At 43.5% G+C, this 22646-nt stretch overlaps 2 protein-coding genes and 1 long non-coding RNA gene across 8 annotated transcripts in view; 2 read left to right on the forward strand and 1 right to left on the reverse strand.

Moving 5' to 3' along the window:
* Positions 1-10446, reverse strand: part of CDK8 (cyclin dependent kinase 8) — a gene marked incomplete at its 5' end in the record, with an annotated part of 40876 nt that extends 30430 nt beyond the window's left edge. For 2 of the 3 annotated variants that reach the window (XM_083498942.1, XM_083498941.1), the window contains one exon: positions 9920-10053. In XM_083498942.1, the coding sequence (XP_083355068.1) occupies positions 9920-10053 (134 nt within the window). Of the gene's footprint in view, positions 1-9919; positions 10054-10400 lie in introns of those variants that run through there. The other variant, XM_083498943.1, reaches the window with a different exon arrangement.
* Positions 3471-8426, forward strand: LOC310704967. The gene is made up of 2 exons (XR_014525129.1): positions 3471-3947; positions 8059-8426. It is a non-coding gene; the product is annotated as an uncharacterized lncRNA (long non-coding RNA).
* A 116-nt stretch (positions 10447-10562) lies between the features above and the next one.
* RNF6 (ring finger protein 6) lies at positions 10563-22307 on the forward strand. 4 transcript variants are annotated; one of them, XM_083498902.1, is made up of 5 exons: positions 10563-11046; positions 15493-15643; positions 16593-16797; positions 17756-17863; positions 19635-22307. In XM_083498902.1, exons 3-5 carry the CDS (start codon positions 16608-16610, stop codon positions 21263-21265), a joined length of 1929 nt encoding a protein of 642 aa, XP_083355028.1. In that variant the 5' UTR covers positions 10563-11046; positions 15493-15643; positions 16593-16607; the 3' UTR covers positions 21266-22307. The 4 variants fall into 4 exon arrangements, with proteins under 4 accessions (XP_083355028.1, XP_083355027.1, XP_083355029.1 ...); XM_083498901.1 differs by having other exon boundaries at positions 10694-11066; XM_083498903.1 differs by lacking the exon at positions 10563-11046 and adding an exon at positions 14330-14464.
* The last annotated feature ends 339 nt before the right edge of the window (positions 22308-22646 follow it).

Here is a 22646-nt window from a genome sequence, read left to right on the forward strand (position 1 = left end):
TACTCCATGACTTACTTAGGAGTCTTTGAGAAGGAAGAAAAAGTCTGCCTAAAAGTCATGTGGGAGCAGGAACGGGGGAGAGAAACAAACAAACCTAACACTTAATTCTGGCTCTCAGACTTGCCTACATAGCACTAAGCCAAGGGTGGGGAGCTGGATTCAGCCAGTGGGCCAGAGCCACAGCACCACTACTTGTCACTTTGTCAGGTAGGAAGGGCAGTCCACCAGTTGTCATTAACAGTACATCATATGATGTCAGGTGATTCAACTTCAAAAGGAAAAATCCAGAATAAAGTTGTCAAATTCAAATACAACCACTTCCACAAGCATCAGAAGAGAAATAACTAACTACACAATTTAGACTGCAATCTCAATTATTTGTTTTCAATTTACCTGCCATGTGCCCAACATCATATGACATCAGGTGATAAGACAGATGTGTGGTTTGGGCCAAACTATGCTGTGGACCAAATGGGGAGGTCCATTTGGCCTCACTAGGCTTGTGGGGTAGAGATTCTCAACTGTTGCACTAAAACGTGACTGAGTGATTGTTAGCAAGACTTGATTTTTTGCAACTAAACTGACATCTTTCACTGTGATAGAAGTTACTGGCTAATGCGCCAATAAGCAAGTTATTTAACATAGAAGAATGCAATGAAACTCTCAAAAACTAGAGAGTGCAACTAATCTGCATGCCATTTTGATCAAGGTAGGTGCTAACTCATAACTGAGGATTAGCTGCACTTAAAGTTTAAGGTTCTTATTTTCATAATCTGTTGTCTTGAACAATGCACTTCAAACTATATCTATTAGTTTCATGTAAATATTAAAAAGCACACAGTGGAAAAGACAACATGAAATCCTGTATACATTTCTCAGCACCACTTTCTGGAATTGCCCTGCAAGACAAAATCAGAACCTGAAAGCCATACAAAAGTCTAGAGAGAGAAGTTCATGTTTAAGTTAACAGATGACCTCATTTATGTAAATATTAAACAAAAAGGGAGGATATTATTGAGAAGGACTTGCACCTGCCCTTGAAAAAAATCTTGATATTTATTAACTGCTACATAATTGTCACATTTGCAACAATTCTGAGTTCCCAGAAATACATTTTTCCTCTTTTTTCAACTCCCAGCTCTCATCTCTTTTACTGCTTAGACACAGCTGCTAGTTACTGGACATAGCAGTTCATGTGCATAAGACAAAGACTGTCTTTGTTTAGAGAACACAAATATTCATAGTTTGAGAACTATGCAAACTGTTGATCTTTCCGCTTTCAAGAGAGAATAGGTACTGTCCAAGTATGCCATAGCCTGTAGACCCACTTAAGTTCACTGGTTTCAGTGGGTCTGCTCTGTTTATGGCTAAAGCTGGATAACACCCAAAAGAGGGATAGCACCAGGCTTCAGATGGCCAATGCCTCCATCCTTCTTTTTGCAGCATACTCTTTCACCCTGCTACTGCCTATTCTTCCTGCTCTCTGCCTACACCCATTTTACTTAAAGAAAGAGAATTCACTGGTGCAGTAAGCAGCAATGGATAGCTTCTTTGCCACCTCCTCAGCACTTGACTCTGAGAAAGGAGCCAAAGGGGTTCTTCTTCAGTGACAGTGAGCCATTCTCGGTGAGCTGACCAGGAGAATACCTGTGCCACTGCTAGGGTTTGCCTCAGCAATTAATTTAAAACCCCCCTCTGGTCTTTCTAGCAGTCATGGCAAACCACAGTTGCAGCACAGGCATCGCCCAGAATTTCTGGCTCTGAGAAGGAACCCCTAGACGCCTTCTCAGAGCTCAGGCAAGGCAGCTGAGGGGGCCAGGCAGCTAATTGGCTGTTGTGGATGCAAGCAGAGTTTGATAGCCAAGCAATGCCTCAGCAGGTCACCTGGGCCTGGCAGGAAGGTCCTTCTGAGACCTGGGACCCTCAACCAATGCCCAACCTGGTTGTCGGCCACTGATACCAGGCCTGACCCAATAAGTGTAGGTTGAACTCGCTTCTTTTCAAGCTTAATTTTAACTAGGTTATTTAGAAAATAAAAAAATATTATAAGCCTTAAAAAAGCAATCATTTATCATATACACTGCGTAATAAAAGGCAGGCACAAAGTAAGAGGAGATAAGATCAACAGTATGAAAGGGAAAGGGAACCATTTAGCATAGAATGGAGGAAAATAGGGTCGTGGCCAGTACACAGAATGGTAAACACCATTTGTTTAGTGTGTTGCATGGTGCTCTGTACGAGAGAGCATAACATGCAGGGAACCTAAAATAAGCAAGAAGGAATTATTTGCTGCACACAACCAAATTGTTAAGCTTACTTACTGCCAAAGTGCTGGTGACAGTCAACAACATAAACAGGATCAAAAGGACTAAAAGGCTTTAAAGGATATTAAGTTCTATTAATGGCAATAGTATTATGGTCAGAGTACACCTGGTGCATTGCAAACCAACCTTCACCCATCTTGAAAACATGCCTTGAAAAACACTGAAGACAGTGCCTAAAATCAGGCTAGTGAACAGAACCTAGCAATTCCAATTTTGCTTGAGCTATATTAAGGTTAATAGAATTAAGAATGTATATTCTCTTACTGCTAAATGCTTCAAAATATTAAAAATATATCTGCATCATACAATTATCTGAAACTAGATCCTCCTGGATACAGTGACAAGCTTGATGGGTCCTTCATCTAAATAAGAAAGAACATTACAGTGGTACCTCTGGTTGCGAACGGGATCCATTCCGGAGGCCCATTCGCAACATGAAAGGAACGCAACCCGCAGCAGCGCGTCTGCGCATGCGCGGGTTGCGATTCGCTGCTTCTGTGCATGTGCGTGACGTCATTTTGCACATCTGCGCATGTGGCGAAACCCGGAAGTAACCCTTTCCAGTACTTCCGGGTCATCGCAGGACGCAACCTGAAAAAACGTAACAAGAAGCAAACGTAACATGAGGTATGACTGTACTCTAAAGTTCCTAATCATGACCATTTTCACAGATGCTGTATAAGATAATGATCTGGAATTTGAAAATTCCGTATGAAAGATAGTAGGTCATTTATTAAGACTGAGGGCCAAACCAGGCAAGTCACCATTCACAGAATAAACAACTGCATTAATGGCTTCTTAAAGTAATTAGCAGTGCAGGGACCCTGATCTGGATCAAGAAACTAGTGTGGGACAGGGTAGGGAGACTTTAGCCCTTTGCCCCCACTTGTGATCTCAGTCTTGATCAGTCCCTGCCCTCCACAACTGCTATTTTACTTTTTAAAAGCTGGAAATTCTGTCTTGCCTGGTTTGGCCCTGACTTCTATATAATTGGTTTGTAGCTAAAATTCTGGAAGTACCTTATGCACACTCTTATTTCAGATATGCAATTAGTTGTGTACATGTGATTTAATAGTTCAAAGTCACTGATCATTTCATTCCTTAACAGCTTTTTAAAATTTATATGTTTAAGTCAAAACCCCTATATGAAGCTCATTTTTTGTGACTGTTTTAAAGCACAAGTAACTCCATTTTAAATACAAGGTCCCAGGTTCAATCTCTGGCATATGTACCTAAAATGCCTCATGCAGCATCTCTAGGAAAGATTCTGGAGAGCCACTGTTGTAAAGGGCTAGATGGACCAATAGTCTGAGTCAATAAAATGTGTAATGTTTGGGCTTAAACTGCTAGTTGTCACAGGTGATGGATCTGCTAAATAGATCTGCTAAGCAGTTAAAAACCAAGAAGAAAGGAGTGTAAATAAACAGATGGTTTTACCCTAGGGAGACAGACCCAAGGATGTGTGATGAGTATGTTTTATTTCCAGTCACTCAATTCTTAATATTGCACTGGCTGTTTAAAAATACAGTAAAAGTGCTTATGAACTAAATCAAGTTTTTGTGTGTCTTGGGATTTTTCTTTTCTGAACCATCTGAAGTTAAACTGTCAAGACTGGATGACCAGGTAATCAATGTTCATGTTACTGGGGGGGGGGTGGCAGCAAGGGGGAACACTCACCAAGTGTTTTAGAAGGCTGTTGGTGTTGTGTCAAGACTCAACTAAAGTTCGGAGGGTTCATAACTTTAAAATGGCCCCTCCTTACTTCCCCATTCTCAATAACTTAAGCACTGGAGGTATCAGAATACACTGTCCATTCATATAACAACTAAACCAACTACAAAGCAGCAAATTTGTTGCAATGACAACTATATCAGATTGTCACAGTTGTGTGCACTCAAAGCCATCTTACATGATCCTAAGATAGTCACAGAACCTGCTCTGAATGGGTTCACACTGCTATCCCTTAAGAATCAGGTCCACAGCTTGGGAGCGCTTGTAGATCAGGTACCACTCCTGGATCTCCAAGAATTAACATTGGCTAGGAGCACTTTATACCAGCTTTGGCTAGTATGCCAATTGCACCCTCCGTTTCCTAGACAAAAAAAGATGTGTCACTAATGCTTTTAAAACATCCATATTAGAATACTGTGATTTGTTTATCTCTGAAGAGCATTTGGAAACCTAAATGATTCAAATGCATCTGTCAGAACTATAAACTGAAGTCTGTGGTATGGAGCACAGCATTCCACTATACTGCCTCATCTTCACTGACTCTTATTTGGTTTCCATTCAGAGAGCTAGCTTTGACTCTAAACATTATTGTACCTTAAGGTACAATATTAAGGTACTTCCTTCTGTGGGTACTCCTCCCACAGAAACTCCTATTCATTTAGTTCAGCATCATATCCTGTTATGTGTTCCCTTGTTATCCAAGGTGTGGTGAGTGGTTATATAAGCAAAAGTACTCCTCACTCAGGGAAATCCTTTCTAAAAGAGGGCCACTTGGTTTCTTAACTGCTTGGCTTTAGGGGACTACAGATATTTCAGAGTGTTTTTTTTTAAAAAAAATGATAAAGTATTGCCTTGCAGCCTTTCTCAACCTGTGGGTCCCCAGATGTTGTTGAACTACAACTCCCATCACCCCTAGCTAGCAAGGCCAGAGCGCAGGGATGCTGGGAGTTGTAGTCCAACAACATATGGGGGCCCACAGGCTGAGAACTGCTGCAAGACTTGCTAGCTATTGATCCTGCTCCTTTAAATGTTTGTCTTATGTTTACTTTTTTATTCATTTTCTATCACTGTTAAGCCATCAGTGTATAGCAAGATGGGATAATTGTTAAAATGTGAAATAACTCAAGATACTGCTCTCAAGACTGCTATGGCAGGAAAAGTCACCATCTGGTGAATGCATAGAACTGGGTGTTGGAGTAGAGTGTTCCTGGGAGAAACCAGCTTTTTTGGAGCAACACTACGTTAATAAAAATATGGGAGATGTTTCAAAAGCGTTGCAAATGACACACAGCAAAACACAACTTACCTGACCTACTTCCCTTGCAGGAGCTATATTAGCATACAGAGCTATCAGTCATGGATTCTGCACTTAAAATAACTAAGAAGTTGCTTTTGTAGTTATGAGGATCCCTTTTTATTTTGATTGAACTGGAGAACACTTTCAAAAATCTAATATGCACATCCTATTAAAAACACACAACCACATTATATTGGATATTTTTGCACATTGAAACTAGCAAGTAAAAAGAGCACCACTAGAGTAACCTAAAGAAATAATTCAATATTCATACATGGAACACTAGCTACATTTAAATTACAAGCGACTCTTAAGTTATTCAGTAGTTATGCCAAAATCACATACAGTGGTGCCCCGCAAGACGAATGCCTCGCAAGACGGAAAACCCACTAGACGAAAGGGTTTTCCGTTTTTGAGCTGCTTCGCAAGACGATTTTCCCTATGGGCTTGCTTTGCAAGACGAAAACGTCTTGCAAGTGTTCCGATTTTTTTCCGCTCCCCCCCCTTTTCTAAGCCGCTAATAGCCTTTTAGCCGCTAATCCGCTAAGCCTTTAATAGCCGCTAAACCGCTAATAGCGCTAAGCCGCTAATAGGGTTGCTTCGCAAGACGAAAAAACCGCTAGACGAAGAGACTCAAGGAACGAATTAATTTCGTCTTGCGAGGCACCACTGTATAGTCAAAACAAACTGGGTTCAATGGCTGGTGGGATTGCCAAAGTCTTTTTTCCCAGATGCCTGCCCACTTTCTGTCCCCTTTTATTGATTTATTTTTATTTTGATGAGTACATAAAGCTGATTGCACACAAGTTAAATGTATGTAAGCTGCAAGTTACCTATAGTTTTTAAAGGAAACTGAAAGCTATTAGTACCTCGGGTTAAGTACTTAATTCAATCCTGAGGTCTGTACTTAACCTGAAACTGTTCTTAATCTGAAGCACCACTTTAGCTAATGGGGCCTCCTGCCGCTGGAGCACGATTTCTGTTCTCATCCTGAAGCAAAGTTCTTAACCTGAAGCCTATTTCTGGGCTAGCAGAGTCTGTAACCTGAAGCGTATGTAACCTGAGGTACCACTGTAATATTGAACTGAACTTAAAAATTTTTTATTCACATAGAAACCAATACCAGGTAGCACACAGTATTGAGGTGTAATTTATACATTAATCACAACAGAAGATTGTTTCAAAGCATTTTGCTGATCATTGTGAGTTTCAAGGAGATGCTGAACCCCTGAAAGACCTCAACTTAGATTGGTAGGGATCACTAAAACTGCCTCCTTTCCACTTCTGCTGACTGATGCCTTCCATTAATTTCCACCAATGGACAGTCACCATTGGATGACACTGTTGACCTTTAAAGGGTAAGCTGTCTGAGCAGCAACAGGTTTGCCCTCAAGAACTGTAAATACTTTAGTGTCAGTTTTTATCAAGATTTACATCATTAGAGTAATTTGCACAAACGTGTAATATAGAATAGCAAGTTATTTTATGTATGGTGGCATATACAAAGGCATAATTGCCTTTCACAGAATCACATAACTGTTGAGCCGAAAGGAACCCTAAGGGTCAACTAGTCCAGCCCCCTGCAATGCAGGAATCTCAACTAAATCATACATGACAGATAGCCACCTAGAGAATCACAGATGGGGGGAGGAGGAAACCAAGTTCGTTCCAAAGTCAATATGCTCCTGTGAATGTCATTTACAGAAATGCTCTACACATTGCATATACTCATGTGTAAATAATCAGAAAGCAAGTTGGGTTTATAAATAATCAAATTAAGGTTTAAATAGTTCTGCTGGCTTCCCAGGGAAAGATTCTTTGACACAAAAGAAACAGTCATGTCTTTCAAATACTAATTTTAAAGTCTTACCTACATACTTGCAATAGGGAGGTTTAATAGGCAAGCCTCAAAATTTTCTAATACAGTCATACCTTGGATTGAAGTAGCTTCGGGGTGAACATTTTTGGGTTGCACTCCGCAGCGACCCAGAAGTAACGGTGCACGTTACTTCCGGGTTTCACCGCTCGCGCATGAGATCAAAATGAATCACGCGCAGAAGCGGCGAATCACGACCCATGCACGCACGGGTTGAGTTCACTTCAGGATGCAAACGGGGCTCCGGAATGGATCTCGTTCGCATCCAGAGGTACCACTGCAATGTATTTTTAAAATAAAGTGGATGAACATGCACTACATCCAGACTTTGGTTGTGAAGTTCTTAAATATCTACCTACTTCAAAGCCACCAAAATGGCTTCAGGTCCAATTTGGGAAGCATGGTATCAGCATGTGGAACCTTAAAATACCCCTTTCCACATGCAGCTACATGCATCCTTATGCATAGTGAGAGACCACCACACATGAAAACCTCCCCAGATTCCAACATGCTACAGTCATGTGCAAATTGCATTTACCCTGGAAATACTAAGGTATCACTTGTTACTATAGAAAGCTCATTAAAGTGCAACACTCATAACCATTATAAGAGAAATGAAGCTGGAGCTGCAGAATAAATCTGTTGTTAAAGATTCCACAATTCATAAACGTTTAGAATATAAAATGCCCAGAAGTAATAAGAAATGCAGACTACTGGTTCTTATGGCTATAAAAATGCTAGGCTAGGTAATGCAACTTAGATTACAATTAATAAGTTATCTCTTGTTAACTGTGGGAAGCAAACTCCAATTCAATTTCTTTCCCCCACAGCTCTACTAAGAAAAAGGTAAAAGATGTATTTCAAAAGGAAAAATAAGCAAACCCTCTATGATGATTGGTATGTATCCTTCACAAAAGCAGTCAGCAAGGAAGTACAAAATGGTGACAAGCTATTAAGTAATGAAAATCAAATACAGGTTGGCAAAAAAACCAGAAACCGGGTGGGTCTGTAGAGCAATAAGTAGAGCAATTTATTTAACTGAGAGAGCTCTGTTTCAAAAGATTACACAAGAGGATTTCTACAGCTGGATGCATGCTGGCTGTCACTTATTGTATCTAATATAATAGGATGTTTTGTAAGGTATAAGATGAGAACTGCTAAAAAAACCCCACTAGTAATAAAACCACAGTTACTAAGACGGCCAGGTATAAACTCAAGAATGTGCTAATCATGGAATGAGAGACAAGAGGCATTGTTTAGGAGAAAGCCACAGACATAACTCCACAAAGATAAGCAGGAAGAGACAGATTATGTTCTAAGATTATTTAAGGATCAGTTACCCCTTGCCACATTTTAGAATTCACCTAGTATGATTATTAGAATATCAGTGCCTCATGCCTTCCCACATGCAAACTTGCATGTGGGAAAGCAATTCTAAAGTGGTGGGAGGGGAAGAGAAGACAAAAAGCCTCTAGGACTAGGTGATAACTATTTCTTAAGTGATTAAACTGAGGTAGAAATGCTGGGACCAATCACACTGAAAAATAGATAAATAAATGGAGTATGAGGGATAAAGAAGCAATTAGTAATGCAACATGAGGTGGCAGACAAAAAGATAGGGAAGGAAGAAGGGATTAAGGAGGCAAAAAGAAGAGTAAGATAATTAGAAAAGAAATGGGAAGTACAGTAATACAAAACACATGGTGTATGCACAGAGATGCAGCAGGAGTTGCCAGGGGGTAGGGGTGAAGGTGGGACTTTCTTACAAGTAAAAACTAGAGCTCAATGGCAGAGCCTGTGCCTTTCCTGCAGTTGCACTCAGGTCCGTGGCACCTTCAGTTTTAAAAAGCATCAGCTGATGGGAAACACATTTCTCTGCCAGAGAGCCTGGAGAGATGTCGGCAGTCAGAGCTAACAATACATATGAAATAGTCTAATACGGCATAAAGCAGCTTCCTATATTTCCTAGGACCTAGACAGAAAAAGCAGTCTTGTGACACCCTAGTGATGGTGGGGCACTACAGTTCCCACCATCCCAGACCATTGGAAAGGTTCACAACATCTAGAGGGCCAAACATGTGCCCTTACTCTACCTTACAAGCTAATAGAGTCGCTGTGGCATGAGCTTCAGTCCAAAAAAATCCGCATATGAACCTGTTAGCCCTTAGGGCGTCGTAAGGCTCTTTAAACACACGGACACGCTTCCGTGAACAGACTTTTAGGGAACTGCCCAAGTGGGATCTCTTCCTCACAAAAGCCAAGGCGGCGCCGGGGAGAGGGAAGAGTTTCACGCAGCCCCCCATCCACCCGGAGCGCGCTCTCAGCAAAGGCAGACAGCGTGGCAGACGGGAAAGCCCTCAGGGGCGGCTCCGAGGAGGAGGAAAAAGACCGCGGAGGGGGGTGGGGGAGAGAAAAGAAAGGGAAGAAAGGCATTTGAGGGAAACGGAAAGCAGGGACCGGGGCGGGGAAAGGGAAAAATAAGAGACACCCCCCACCTTCGTGGGCTGAGGCGACCATCATGGCAAACTGCCCACCCGCCCGGAGTCCACCCCGAGCTAAATGGGCTGCACCGTTTGACGCTCCTTTGCAGCGGCATTCCCGGGTTTCCCTTTCGCGTTACGGTCACTGCACCACTGAATTTGGGCTCTGTCTCTGTGTGCGTATATGCGAGCCGCTCGCCCGTCCACTCACCCGTCTTTCCGCTTGGCCTTGTAGACGTGCCCGTAGGTGCCCCTGCCCACCTTGCAGCCCTCGTACTCGAAGAGGTCTTCCACGCGCTCGCGCTCCCCGGTCAGCTTCACCTTGAAGTCATAGTCCATCTTCATTCAGCGCCCGCACCCGCCGCCGCCTCCTCAGACGACACCCGGCCGTGAGGAGCCCCCGCCCGCCGCCGCCACAGGCACCAGGGAGGAGGAGGAGAGGGTGAGGGAGAAGGAGGAGGAGGCCCCGCCGCCGCGACGCGGACCATCCAGGTGAAGGCGAGGGAGGGGGAGGGCGGCTGCCGCGTGCGCGGGGACCAGGCGCGAGCCGGAGACGGTGCCTTGTGTGGGGAGGCGGCGGTTGCTGCTGTGGCGGCCGCTTCCCTCAGCCGCCTGAAGAACCCAACAGGCGAGTCGCTCGCGCGCGCACCACACACACACACACAGAATAACACACAGCCGGTATCTCGCACCTCGGAATACGGCAGCCGCGCCTGACCACGCTGCTGCAAAACAAGAGCGTCGCAAAACCTACGCGCGCGCTCTCTCTCCCCCCCCCAACGTTCTCCGCCCCTTTCCTTTGGTATCTCTCTCGGTACTAGAAAGCGCACCACGTGGAATCCAACCGGCTCTCAGGCCACGCCCCCTCTTCGCACGTCTCCTCACCTCAGTTCCCTTCCCCCGGCATGCACCGCGCCTCGGCGGCCACCAGCCGAAAGGCTTGGGCAGGTGTAGCGAATAAAGACCGAAGTGGGACGGCCCCATAAGACGGCCTGCGCGATAGATGGGCATGTCGGGAGTTGTAGTCAGAGGGTCCCCGGATGTGGGCTTGGCGCGTGATGGGAATTAGAATCTTCGGGTCGTGCTTGGAACCCGGGTTTTGACGGCGGAGGCTGCAGCGTTGCATGCTGGGGGTTGTAGTCAGATGGGGTCACCGGATGTGGGCTTGGCGCGTGATAGGAATTTAAGTCCTCGGGGTTCGCGATTGATGCGCCATCTCCAAGGAAACGCGTTTTTGGAAGGAAGGAAGGAAAGGTTGGAGTTGGCTTTGGACGGGCGGCAAAAGGGAGATGCCTTGAAGGAGAACTAAATGCAGCACATATGAGACTACACCAGCAGGTGCAGCAACATTTTCCAAGGTTGACCTGACAGCCTTTATTTCATAGCGTTATTATGTCCCGGGGTTGCTTCGTGTTGTTGAAATGCATATTGCTTTTAAACCGGAAGACGTAATGTGTGGAGTGAGGGAAGGCAGCAAAGCCCTGACCCTCCCAGGGCTGCTCTGGGGCGGCGCAGAGCCGGTTGTGGCGAACCCGTGACCCAACTCTCTTCATCCCTGAGGCTGATGGGAGTTGGGTCCCCCGTAACAGCTGGAAGGCCCACCCTTGGCGTTGACGGAGGCAGAGCTTTATTATCCCTCCTAAACGTGGACAGGATAGTAATGGTGGACTCCTAGCTCCACCCAGAGACAGTTTAAGGCCACTGTCGACCTACTTTGCATGAGAAAGTAGGTTGGAAAGTGAGATCTTTTGCATGAAAATCTATGCTGCTCCACTGAGCTTCAGATCCGCTTCTCAGTCTGCAGAGGAATGTAGCTAAGTAGCAGGCCTTGAACCTTGTAGTGAATATTGTCCCCCACCCATCAAAATGGCACTTCTGCCATGCAGACCAGTTCACACCATAAAATGAATTTACTGTACACAATAATTCAATATAGATCTTTTCATAATTGATTCTTGCATTTAGAAAAGTGCTACAGGGCTTTTCAGTAAGCATATCATTCCAACAGCCTACAATTGAGTCATTGTCCTTTATTATTTTAGTAGATTGGAACAGTGCTCAGATTAAATTTGTATCAATTTAACATATCACTGCAGCAAATTCACCATTATTTGAAATCTGCTGCCCTCTTTAGCCTATTTATATGAATTTTCCAAGCAAAGGGTGGTTTTGTGAAGTGAAGAGGGAGAGCAACCAGTTTTATTTTTCTGCAGACTAAGTAGTAATTAATCCAATGTGAACCTGAGAGAATAAAACAACTGTATGCCCAAAATGGTTTCAACTATGCATTCTCTTCTAATGCCCTAGTACTGTTTTACATGATCTATTACTGTATGAGTTTGGGGGAGAGGGAATTGTTTTGACTGCTTTGAAGAGAAGGTACAGTAACGGCTTTGTGAAAGCTGGTTGCAGAGCAAACTGAGTTTGATGGAAGAATAGTAATAGATTGTGAAGTGGAGGGGACAATTGCTTAGACTAAAGCAACATAATTTATTATATTAGAGAATATACGATTGTGGAATTAAAATCTTGATGCCCAAGTAAGATATTTTTTGGTTTGTGGAAATAAACTGTGAGGCAGGAGACTATGCATAATTCTATAAAATGACTATTACTGGAATTCACTGCCCAAGACCAGGAAGATGTGAACCAGGAAGAGTCTCACAATCTATTTCTTTGCATGTTTATTGAAAAGTTAGTCCCACTGAGTTCAATGGGTCCTATACATTACATAGGTCTGCATAGTGTTGCTGTTTAGAGGTTGACATCAGTTGGAAGAAAGTGAGAAATAGGAGCTTCCTTAGGCCTAAATCCATGGGGCATTATCCAACTAACTCATTCCATCAACACAAGAATTTCTGTTTGTGCAGCAGAACTCCCCCCCCCCCATCACATGTCTAGCACCATTCCCATATTTGCTCCAGAGGGTTATGGAAACCTCCACAACATATTTGTGGGGCACATAGGGGCAGGAGAGGAGGGAAAGCTCTGTTGCACAAGCAAATTTTCTTGCACTGATGCAACAAGTTAGTTGGATACCACCCACAGTTATTGACGTCAGATTGAAGGACAGGTGAATAATGTGTTTCAGTGAATTTCTATGTTCATCCACTATAAAGAGTGAATTTCCTCCACTGTCCCCATAGTCTCCCATAGAACACCTATATATGTGCACATATGAATTCCTATTGTCTAGCAGGCAGATTTCTAATTCTATACTGCTCATAGGCAGATTGCTGGGGTAAATAGGTTACTATGGCTTTCATTTTGTATCTGTCACCAGGAATGATGGAAAATTACCAGTGTGCACATGTGACTGACCGTATGTGACCTGGAAAGCATAATGCACACCAAAAAAAACCCCGCAGATGCATTTTGTGGTAGCAAAGTGTGTGAATCCTTTACATCAGTTTTGCTGCAAATTCTCTTTTAACTTTGGTTATACATAAAACCACTGTATAATGGGTGCAGTGAGGCAGGCCATCTCATGGCAGATTTTGGAGTTCCATTAAAAGGCAAAAAACCATCAAATATTTATCAGCACATCTCATCTTTTTCATCTCAAAAGTTTCCAGGCCTACCTATTAGGGATGGTAGCCAATGCATATTTTTCCCCTAAGGAGCTTGTCTTGGGAGTGTAGAAAGATGCTTTATACTCAGTCAGACCCACTGGCCAATCTAGTTCAGTACTGTGTATTCTGACTGGCAGCTTTCTATGTGTAGACCCAATGCTGTCTGCTGTACTTCCCGAGAGAGAGAAAAAGGCAACAGCTCCTCTCTGGAGCTGGTGCAACTTGCATATAACCACTCCCGTCACACCTGCAGCCACTCCTGTGGATTACTCTGTGCTGAAAAACCGTGCGCCTTCCAGATGCGTTTGGACTAAATCCCGCAGTATCCCTGACTGGCTGGGGATGTTGGGAGTTGGAAGTCCAGCAACATCTGGAGGGCAACACACTGACTACCTCTTCTTTACACTCAATGCTCTCTATTTGGGTGAAGCGCTGAATACGATCGTGCCCAGTAGCAGCCTATGCTTCAGTTGCCCTTGCTGCTGCGCCCCGCCCAGAGAGAGGGCTCAGCTGGTTGGCCGCAGAGACCCCAATGGTCTGTCCCCCATAACTTGCTCATCCGACCCACTTTCCCCTTTTATCGCTCTTTCCTTTTTTCCAATTTTTAAAAATTAATTTTCACAAAATTATAAACAAAGCACACAAACGAACATAAATCATAAGCTTATTAAAATTACACTTATTAACATTGTTAAGTGACTTCCTCGCTTCCCCTTGGTTGAATTTCCATGCATATCCTTATAACGGCTTTCCAAATCCTAATTCTTATAAACCTAACGTAGTTCATTAACATCCTTATATCTTTTCAATTCAAAATTGTACATGTTAAACATCACTTAACTTACATAAATTTCTAAGCCAATCTGTCACCTGCAAGTTATTTCCAATTAGTTTAACCTTTTATCGCTCTTCCTGACATGCTCGGACGGCACTGCCGGCCACGCAGCTTTCCTGCGCCCCGGAGAAGCCGCCCGGGGATCGGGCGGCCGCTCTTTCCCCGCCTGCGCCAGCTCGTTTCCCACGGGATGCGCTCTTGCGCTGCCTAGAATGGGCGGGGGAGAGGCGTGATTCCGCGCCTGCGCGTTTCTTGGCGGAACTGAGAGCCGAGGCACCAGCAGCCGGCGGCCCGCTGTTGCCGGTGCACCTCGGTGCCTGCAGTTGGCCGGGTTGTCGGTTTCTTGCTGGTAGCCGCTGCCGAGGAAAGGCGGGGCGGGCGGGGGCGCGTTTTTATTACGGGAAGCAATCTTTGGAGGATACTTTCCTCATAGCTGCCGGGGGCGAAGAGGGGTTTGTGTGGGCGCCGCTGCCTAGGTTTACCCTGGTCTCCCAGCAACCGGCCGTTATACCCTAGCCCGGGCCCCGGCCTAACGGGCTCCGGTGGGTGCTGCTCGGGAACCGGGGCGGGCCCCGGAGCGTCTTTCCAGCAGGTGGCTGGCTGGGAGTCGCCCCCCGCCCAGGGCTCTTAAATGTGGCCGGGGCGGAGGGAGGAGCTCAGCGCCTCCGGCCAAAGCTCCAGGGAAGCTTGGCAAAGTCTGTTGGGGAGGGGGGGGGAGGGAGAGGAGAGGAGCTGGCTTTAATTCAAAAGCTTTGTGGCACCTTAGCAGCTCAAGTTTATGCTGCCGTAAATGTCTGAAAGGTGCCCCGAGATCCACCATGCCGGGGTGGGAGCGTGTTTCGTGCAATAGACTAAATGCCATTACCCTGTCGAGTTTGGCTTGCCATGGTGGGTTGAAGGACGGTGGTTACATACGGACTAGCATCGCTGGGCATAACCCATATAGGATAATATGCAGGAAAGGGGTAGCAAAGTTGGAGTAAATGAGGAATTGTTTAAAAAGGATATCCATGTGCATGGATATAGGTGTTTGAAAGGTCCTTTAAAAGCTGTGCTGTACTTTATGGATGACGAACCTCCAGCTTATTTCCCCCCCATGATGGGTTCCTTGCCTTTAGCTATTGCGAGACTTGCAGAAATTTAAGAGTTACAAATGCTTTCATTGCACTTTCTTGCTGGACAACGTTCCATTGATGAATGTTTCTCTGTCCAGTTAAAGTCAGTGGACTTCAGAGACAGTGGACCTATAGACACTATGAGAGGGAAGCAACTGTGAAGGGGTTGGAAAGTTGATGGGTTATTTATTAAAATCCGAGCCAATGATTTTTGCTTGTTACCATAGATTGTTCTACACGTTTCTTTTACCTTCTCATACAGGATTTGCGTAACATTCACCCTGCCTGTTCAAAGAGCACTGGGAAAAAATGAAGACTGGAATTATCTGATAAGATTCTCAACATCACACCTTGCTAGAGATCTGTATCACTTCCACCTCCTAGCAGGGTTGAGGGAAAAGGAAATATTTAACGTGAGAACTTTGCTTTCACTCTTACTGTTGATTCTTCATTCAAATCCCTAGTACTATTTTTTTTTGCTGTTAGATGCCTGAGTGTTAACCACCATAAGTAAGTAAAAGGTAAGCTGCCTTAATGCTGAGGCAGATCATTGGCCCATCGACTTCAGTGTTGTCTACACTGACTGATTGCAGGTCTCCAGGATTTCAGACTGGTCACTTCCAATCCTACCTAGGAGATGCTGCAGATTGAATCTGGGACCTTCTGCATTCAAAACATATGCTCTGTGATAAAGAACATTGCTTTGATCCTATCATTGTAATCAGCTCTACTCCTAACACGCTAATGAACTGCTGTCTATGGGCAGTTATTTAGGTAGTTGAGAGTAAGTGATGACCACTTCTTAGTATAGGATTTTCACAGTTCTTAAGAGTACGTATGTGTTTATGTATGACACAAATCTGCATGAATGGGCACTTGGAAGAGGTCAGTCAGTCACTGGAGAACCGTATGTTGGCTGGCCTCCATTTGAAGCATGCTTAAATTTACTCTATTGCATGTTATATTTAGCGACAGAGACCCAGATGAACTTAATGCTCTTTCCTGCCATTTCCTGCATAATTTGTACCATAAATACTTGTTACATAGTGGCTGTAACCTCTTAGATACTTGAAGTAGGAACCTGACAAGATAAATGCATTGGAGTAAGAGTTAAACCCAAACTTACAAGCTGATCCTATGCTTTTCTGCTTGGAAGTAAGTTACATTGTGTTCAGTAGAACTGACTCCACACTTAATGTGCATTGAATTGCAACCTCAGCCATCCTAGCAGCCAGGAATTGACTACAGTAAATAATGGTATATGATATTGAGTACACATATAAGAACTGAATCAAACACACCAACAATTTTGGAACACACAGCCCAGATAACTTGCTTTATTTTCTTTCCATTTTACAACAGTCTGGTGTTCCCAGAATGGACTGCTCTAGTTCTTACTCAGGGGAAGATGGTGGGCAGACCACATCTCAAAGCCACAGTGGTGAAGATGAGCGACAGTGGCAACAGGAACGCCTTAATAGAGAGGAAGCCTATTACCAATTTATTAATGAGCTCAGTGATGAAGACTACAGGTTAATGAGAGATCACAACCTTCTGGGGACTCCAGGTGAGACTTGACTTCTGGTACTTAAAATCTAATAGAATTCTTACATTTAATACAGCTTTACCGTTAACACAATACAAATTGAATACAGCTTTTTTAATCCACCATTTTGAAACACTATAATAAACTTGGTATGAAGCAAATGGGTAGATAAACATAATTATGGGTAGAATTTGTTCCTCGTGTGCTTTGGAAACATAGAAATTCTTTTTTAAAATGTGCATTGCAAGTTAGGTCCTTGTTCTTTCGTCTTTTAGCTCACAATGAAGTCTAGGTTCATGCAAAACAGAGGAAACACAAAATATTAGATTTCAGTTTCTTAAACTTGATTCTAGAATCATTACATTTTGGTCAGTGCTAGGCACAGCAATCCAAACCCCTGATCTGCACTGTTAAATGGGTTTAGAGGAAGAGGTGTCCCACTACTGGGCTTTATTGGTGCATGGGGTCACCACTGCAGCCATACCCCCCAGCCCAATTGCTGAAAGTGTGGTGGAGTGCATACTGCTGCCTGTGAAAACCATTGTAAAGGCCCATTACATTAGATACATTATAGTGGCAGAGAAGGGCCAGCAATGGATCTGCTGAATCCAAAGCCAGGCCACTTCCTAAAGAAGGGCCTAATCAGGGTCTCTTTACTGTGCCAGCCTGAAACTATAGCAGCAAAAATGTTTAGAAAACCACCACTGCCACCTTCTGCTCTGGCCAGCACAAGTGGCAGGGCTTTGGATGTTACTCCCAGCCAGTGTTTTGGATTGCTGTATCAAAACCGCATTGTCAAAATGCAGAACCTTGTGTCTAGTGCATGCTTATAATTCTGCTTCTGTAGTCTGGTCATGCCAGGTTAACTCCTATGTTGCTTTTATTAGTTAAAAATAGGAATAGCTGCTCTGTTTGCTTCTATGTCTTCAACCAGTATCTGAACCAATAAATAAACTGGTCATATTGCTATCTGTTTCAGGAGAAATAACAGCAAATGAGCTGCAGCAACGTTTGCTAGGTGCAAAGGAGCATTTGGCATCACATTCTGACAGAGAAAATAGAGACTGGGAAGGAGGTACTGTCGGAGGTAAGCTTTCATTTTAATATAGTAATCTCTTGATTAACTTCTGGCAGGTGTAGGCTCTTTAGATACCTTAGCAAAATTAGTATTTGTTGAAATCAGCAGCCAGCAAACCCTATTGCAATGACCTTGTCCAAGGAAAGGAAGGTAAACAGCTGGAGAAAGGGTAGTAGTGCAGAGCTGCTGCATGGGAGTTAAGGAAAACTAGAGCAGGATTTCTAGGCTAGAGAGTCTATGCTCTGTGGCTGCATATAGTGCACTTCACAGAGAGGTGAGGGCAGTGTTTAATATAAGGACAAGGAAAGAGACCTGCAGGAAATCAGACTTATGGCGAGTAAAGCTATCTCTGCTTTTTGTATCAAGATGTTGTTTAATCCTGTGAAAGGAGGAAACTCCACTTGATTGCTGAGAAGTGAAAGGCACAAAGGCGCTATGCTTCTGCTGAGTAGTGCAAATATTTTTGGCTACTTATTCAAGATGTAATCTGTGGCCTTTTGCTGTCATTATATGAAAACACTTTCCACCTGCAGTATTAGATAAAACTAGAATGCGCAGAGTTAGTATACCTTGTTTTAGGCACAACCAGCTTCAGCCTTTACACCCAACTTGGTTGCACAATAATTCTGATAATAAGACCAAAATTGGTTGTTCTTAACCAACCTGAAACAGGCTGGACTCACAACATTCTTCTTTGCACCTGAAAACCTTTCCTGTATTTGGTGCTTTCTCACCTTGCTTTCTTATTTTTGGCTGTTCTGGTAGGCAGGAAAGAGCACTCTGGACCCTAGCAATGAGGAGGACAGAGATAGATGGGTGAGGAGAGAATAGAGAAGCAATTTCCTTTCTTCCTCTGCTGTGGGCTACTAACTCCAGATACTACTCTCCTCCCCTATGACCTTCCACACAGTTTCCCTATCAATTTTAATGGCTTTCCCACTTGTAACTTGTACATTTATTTGTACCAGATACCACCAGGACAACTTGGACTTCCCTGTTTTTGTCAAGGCATGGCTTGCTCTTCCAAAGCTTTTCATTTTTACTTCCAAGACTGAGACCCAGTTGCACATGTGATTCCCACCCCCCTCAATTTCACCTAGGTTTTGAACCTAGAAACTAGTAGGTGAAATCCCACTAACATAAAACTTTAAAAGAGTTCTGCTTATTTGGAATTTCTAAAAGTGCTCATTCGCACGTTACTGAGATCACGTGTCCAAACAGTACACAGTATGACTGAAATGTGCACAGTTGTGTATACAGGTGCCCGCGCACACAAACAGCTAGGTATAAATTACGTGGCTTGTTTGCTGGGTCTAAATTTTAGCATCAAAGCTATGAAAGATAATTATGTATGTCTCAAATTTCTAGGCTAGCGGAAGCAGAAAATAATTGAGTGGGGACTATAGATTCGGGAGGGGAGACAGTTATTTTTTTACATGAAGGGTAGCTATAGAGGTTGTACACAGCTCTTAGATACACGAGAAGTTGTGGGGAGACTAGTGCATCAGATTAGGCTTTTGATTGACATCTTTAAGAAGCAAAGAATATAACTCTTCAAACATAGTTGACCTCTGTACTGGGTGGTCGGCTTTTAGATTTCATAGCATTTGTAAGGGAAGCAGAATGAGAGCTCTGTATGTGATAGATGATCATATGACTGACTGTTCAGGCTAGCATGTATTCCAGGTGTCACGTGACAATTGCAGTTAGCTGCTTTGTCTAAGTGAAGCGAGTCATGAAAAATGTCTTCTTTCTTTTTTTAAAAAAAAACTACTTACAGATGCAGAAACTGTTGGGGGAAATTCAACAAACAGCTCGCTGTTAGAGTGGCTGAGCACATTCCACCGTACAGGAAATTCCAGCCATAGTGGACAGAGTGGGAACCAGACTTGGAGGGCTGTAAGCCGAGCGAACCCAAGTAGCGGGGAATTTCGGTTTAGTCTTGAAATAAATATAAATCACGAACATAACAGTGTTGACGCTCCTGGGGAAGAATTGAACGGCTACCTTCTTGGTGATCCCAATGGAAGGCAGGTAGAGATAGAAGAGAGTCCCATAGCCAGCCGAACAAGGAGCAGGACATTGAGAGAGACTGTTGGTCGTGCAGTTGCCTCGTCAAGGGCTGGCAACGTTAGTGGCTCAGTGACACAAAATGCTGAAGTAGCAACTCAGTTATTCCCTGGCAGACTCAGAAACAGAAGCTCAGCAGGCCTTGCGGCACACAACAATGTCTTAGATGACAATGAACACAACATTATTAGGCAAAGGAGAATTCACAGAGTCTCGTCGGTGACTGTTCACAGAAGGAGAGCTAGAACTCGGAGGAATGCAAGGCAAAGGCCAGAAGTTTTAAGACTAAGATCAACGTTCAGTAGTCAGTTTCAGTCCCATTTGGAAAGAAGGCAACGTCTGAATGCACAGCAAATCCATAGAAGGTCTGGCCAGGCACAAACAGCCCAGCCGCCTCCTGAGCAAGGTGAGGACCAAGTGCCAACACTGGGCATAACATTGGAAGAGGAGGAATCTGCCAGACCCACAACTGCACCGAGAAGACATCCTATTATTACATTAGACCTTCAGGTGAGAAGAATTCGTACTGGAGAAAATAGAGATCAAGACAGCATTGCTACTAGAACTCGTTCGAGAGCAGGCATGGCAGACAACGCAGTCAGTTTCGAAAGCGATAGGGAGGGTTTCCGTCAGACCGTTTCACGATCTGAACATGCGGGCATACGGACGTATGTTAGCACCATACGGATACCCCTGCGTAGGATATCTGAAATTGGGCTTGGGGAATCTTCATCGGCGGCTCTTAGATCAATTCTACGGCAAATTATGACTGGATTTGGAGAGCTAAGCTCCTTAATGGGCACCGAGTCAGATTCCGAAGCTCAGAGGAGTGGTCAGCCCTCGGCAGACACGCAGTCAGAACTGTTTAACGTGCACACTCTAAGCAGCATTGGTGAGTTCAGTGAAGCTTCTCTTCGAAGCAGGCCCGCTGAACAAGGAAGCAGAGAATGGCATGGAGAAACCAATGCGACCCAACACTACAATCAAAGTAATGAAGCTGAAGGTAACAGACAGTTTCAAGATGCAAACAGTTTTGTTGAAAGTGGAACGCTTCCCATCCTTCGTCTTGTACCTTACCTTTTATTAGATGAAAGTACTAGTGACCACTTGAGGGGGTTAACCAAAGAACAAATTGACAATCTTTCTACTCGCAATTATGGGCATCCCGGTGCAGAAGAGGATGAAATAAGCAAGACCTGTAGTGTTTGCATTAATGAATATGTTTCGGGAAACAAGCTAAGGCAGTTGCCATGTATGCATGAGTTCCATTTTCACTGTATTGATCGCTGGCTTTCTGAGAATTCCACTTGCCCAATTTGTCGACAACCTGTAGTAGCTTAACATGACAGGCAGTGGGTAGTTCCTCAAATTTTTGAATCTCTGTACTCCATTGGGAGCCTGATGGTATTTTACTAACTTTGAATATGAGGAGTGAGTGTGTAAAACAAGTTTGAAATTGGAAGTGACCTCGCTACATGTGGCAGTGAACTTCTCTTCTTAAAAGGCAAGTGTAAGGGTGAAGATCAATCCAATAGGCCTCATGCAATTATATTTTTCTAAAATATTCCCTTATATAAAGCACTTCTGTAATATAGAAACGTAATTGTTTGTGTTAACAGTATGATCTTTATTGAGATTTCAGTTTTTGTGAAGTTGTTGAAATAATCTTTTGTTAACCATTTGCTCTATGAGCGATCCTTTTTTATGTTGCAAAAGTAACTGGAAACCTGGGCATCTGGCAGGAGGTACTTTAAATAGAGTAAGTGTTTTGATTTAAATATGCAGTGGATATTTTTATAGAATACCCTGCCCATTTGGTTTTATTAATTTTATAGGCAGTTTTTGCATGTTTTATACATGGCTTACTGTTGCCCATTAACCTTTACAGTGGATTTGGTTCTTGGGGTCGGCTGAAATTTGCTTCAAAGGACTGACTTATACAGAATGTTTGTTTAGCCATGAGATTAGAGAACTATTAATTTATGTTCGCCAGTTCTACGTTGACCTCAGAACATTGCTTAACGAATACAGAAACCGTATGTTTAGGTTGCTCAACAGACATTAAGCACATTCCAATTAGTTTTTTTGAAACCTTTTTTTTAAATTTGATGGTGGAAGAGTGCCATGGATAAGTAACTTGCAAGCAGCAAGCACGATTTATGTTTCGTTTTTGTACATTTTATCATTTTGTTGTAAGACAGTCTCTTCTGCACATGTAATGGAACATGTAATTTTGGACCGTGGAGAGTTTTCTGAGAATCAGATGCCATCACTTGTTAAGGGAAAGGTGTATGCTTACTACAAAAATGCAAAGGAAACTGTATACTTGGACCTTAAAGCTTATACCAATACCTGACAAAATAATAAAAGTGCAAGAACAAAACAGATTTGTGACTCATTTGCGTATCTCTTAAAAGTTGAGTGAGAAGGAAAATGGCCTCTTTTAAAAATGGAGTCTGCAATGCCCCTTTTCTTTAGCTGTAGCCCTCAAACCATTCCAATTCATTAGACCTAGGTTGTAGCAGGCAGTATAAGGAACAGTGCTTCCATTTCTTAAATATTTACATGAATTCTTAGTAACACGTGCAAATATGCACACTTGTAGAGAGACATGGTTTTATCCAGCTACATAACAGTGTGCTTGCAGAAGTCATTCAGCACACAACAGAACTTCTCCCTCATTGCAAAGCTGTAAGACACATCCCATGATGTTGGATAGGTC

Source organism: Podarcis liolepis (genome assembly GCF_965112155.1).
Source record: "Podarcis liolepis genome assembly, chromosome: 4".
NCBI classification, from domain to species: domain Eukaryota; kingdom Metazoa; phylum Chordata; class Lepidosauria; order Squamata; family Lacertidae; genus Podarcis; species Podarcis liolepis.

What these genes read in the sequence shown, in the direction of transcription:
- RNF6 (XM_083498901.1), top strand. Translation starts at nt 11,029, where the DNA reads ATGAGACTACACCAGCAGGTGCAGCAACATTTTCCAAG. An exon ending in GGGAAAAGGAAATATTTAAC is followed by an intron (nt 15,644 to 16,592) that starts GTGAGAACTTTG and finishes ATTTTACAACAG; the next exon opens with TCTGGTGTTCCCAGAATGGA. An exon ending in GGAAGGAGGTACTGTCGGAG is followed by an intron (nt 17,864 to 19,634) that starts GTAAGCTTTCAT and finishes AACTACTTACAG; the next exon opens with ATGCAGAAACTGTTGGGGGA.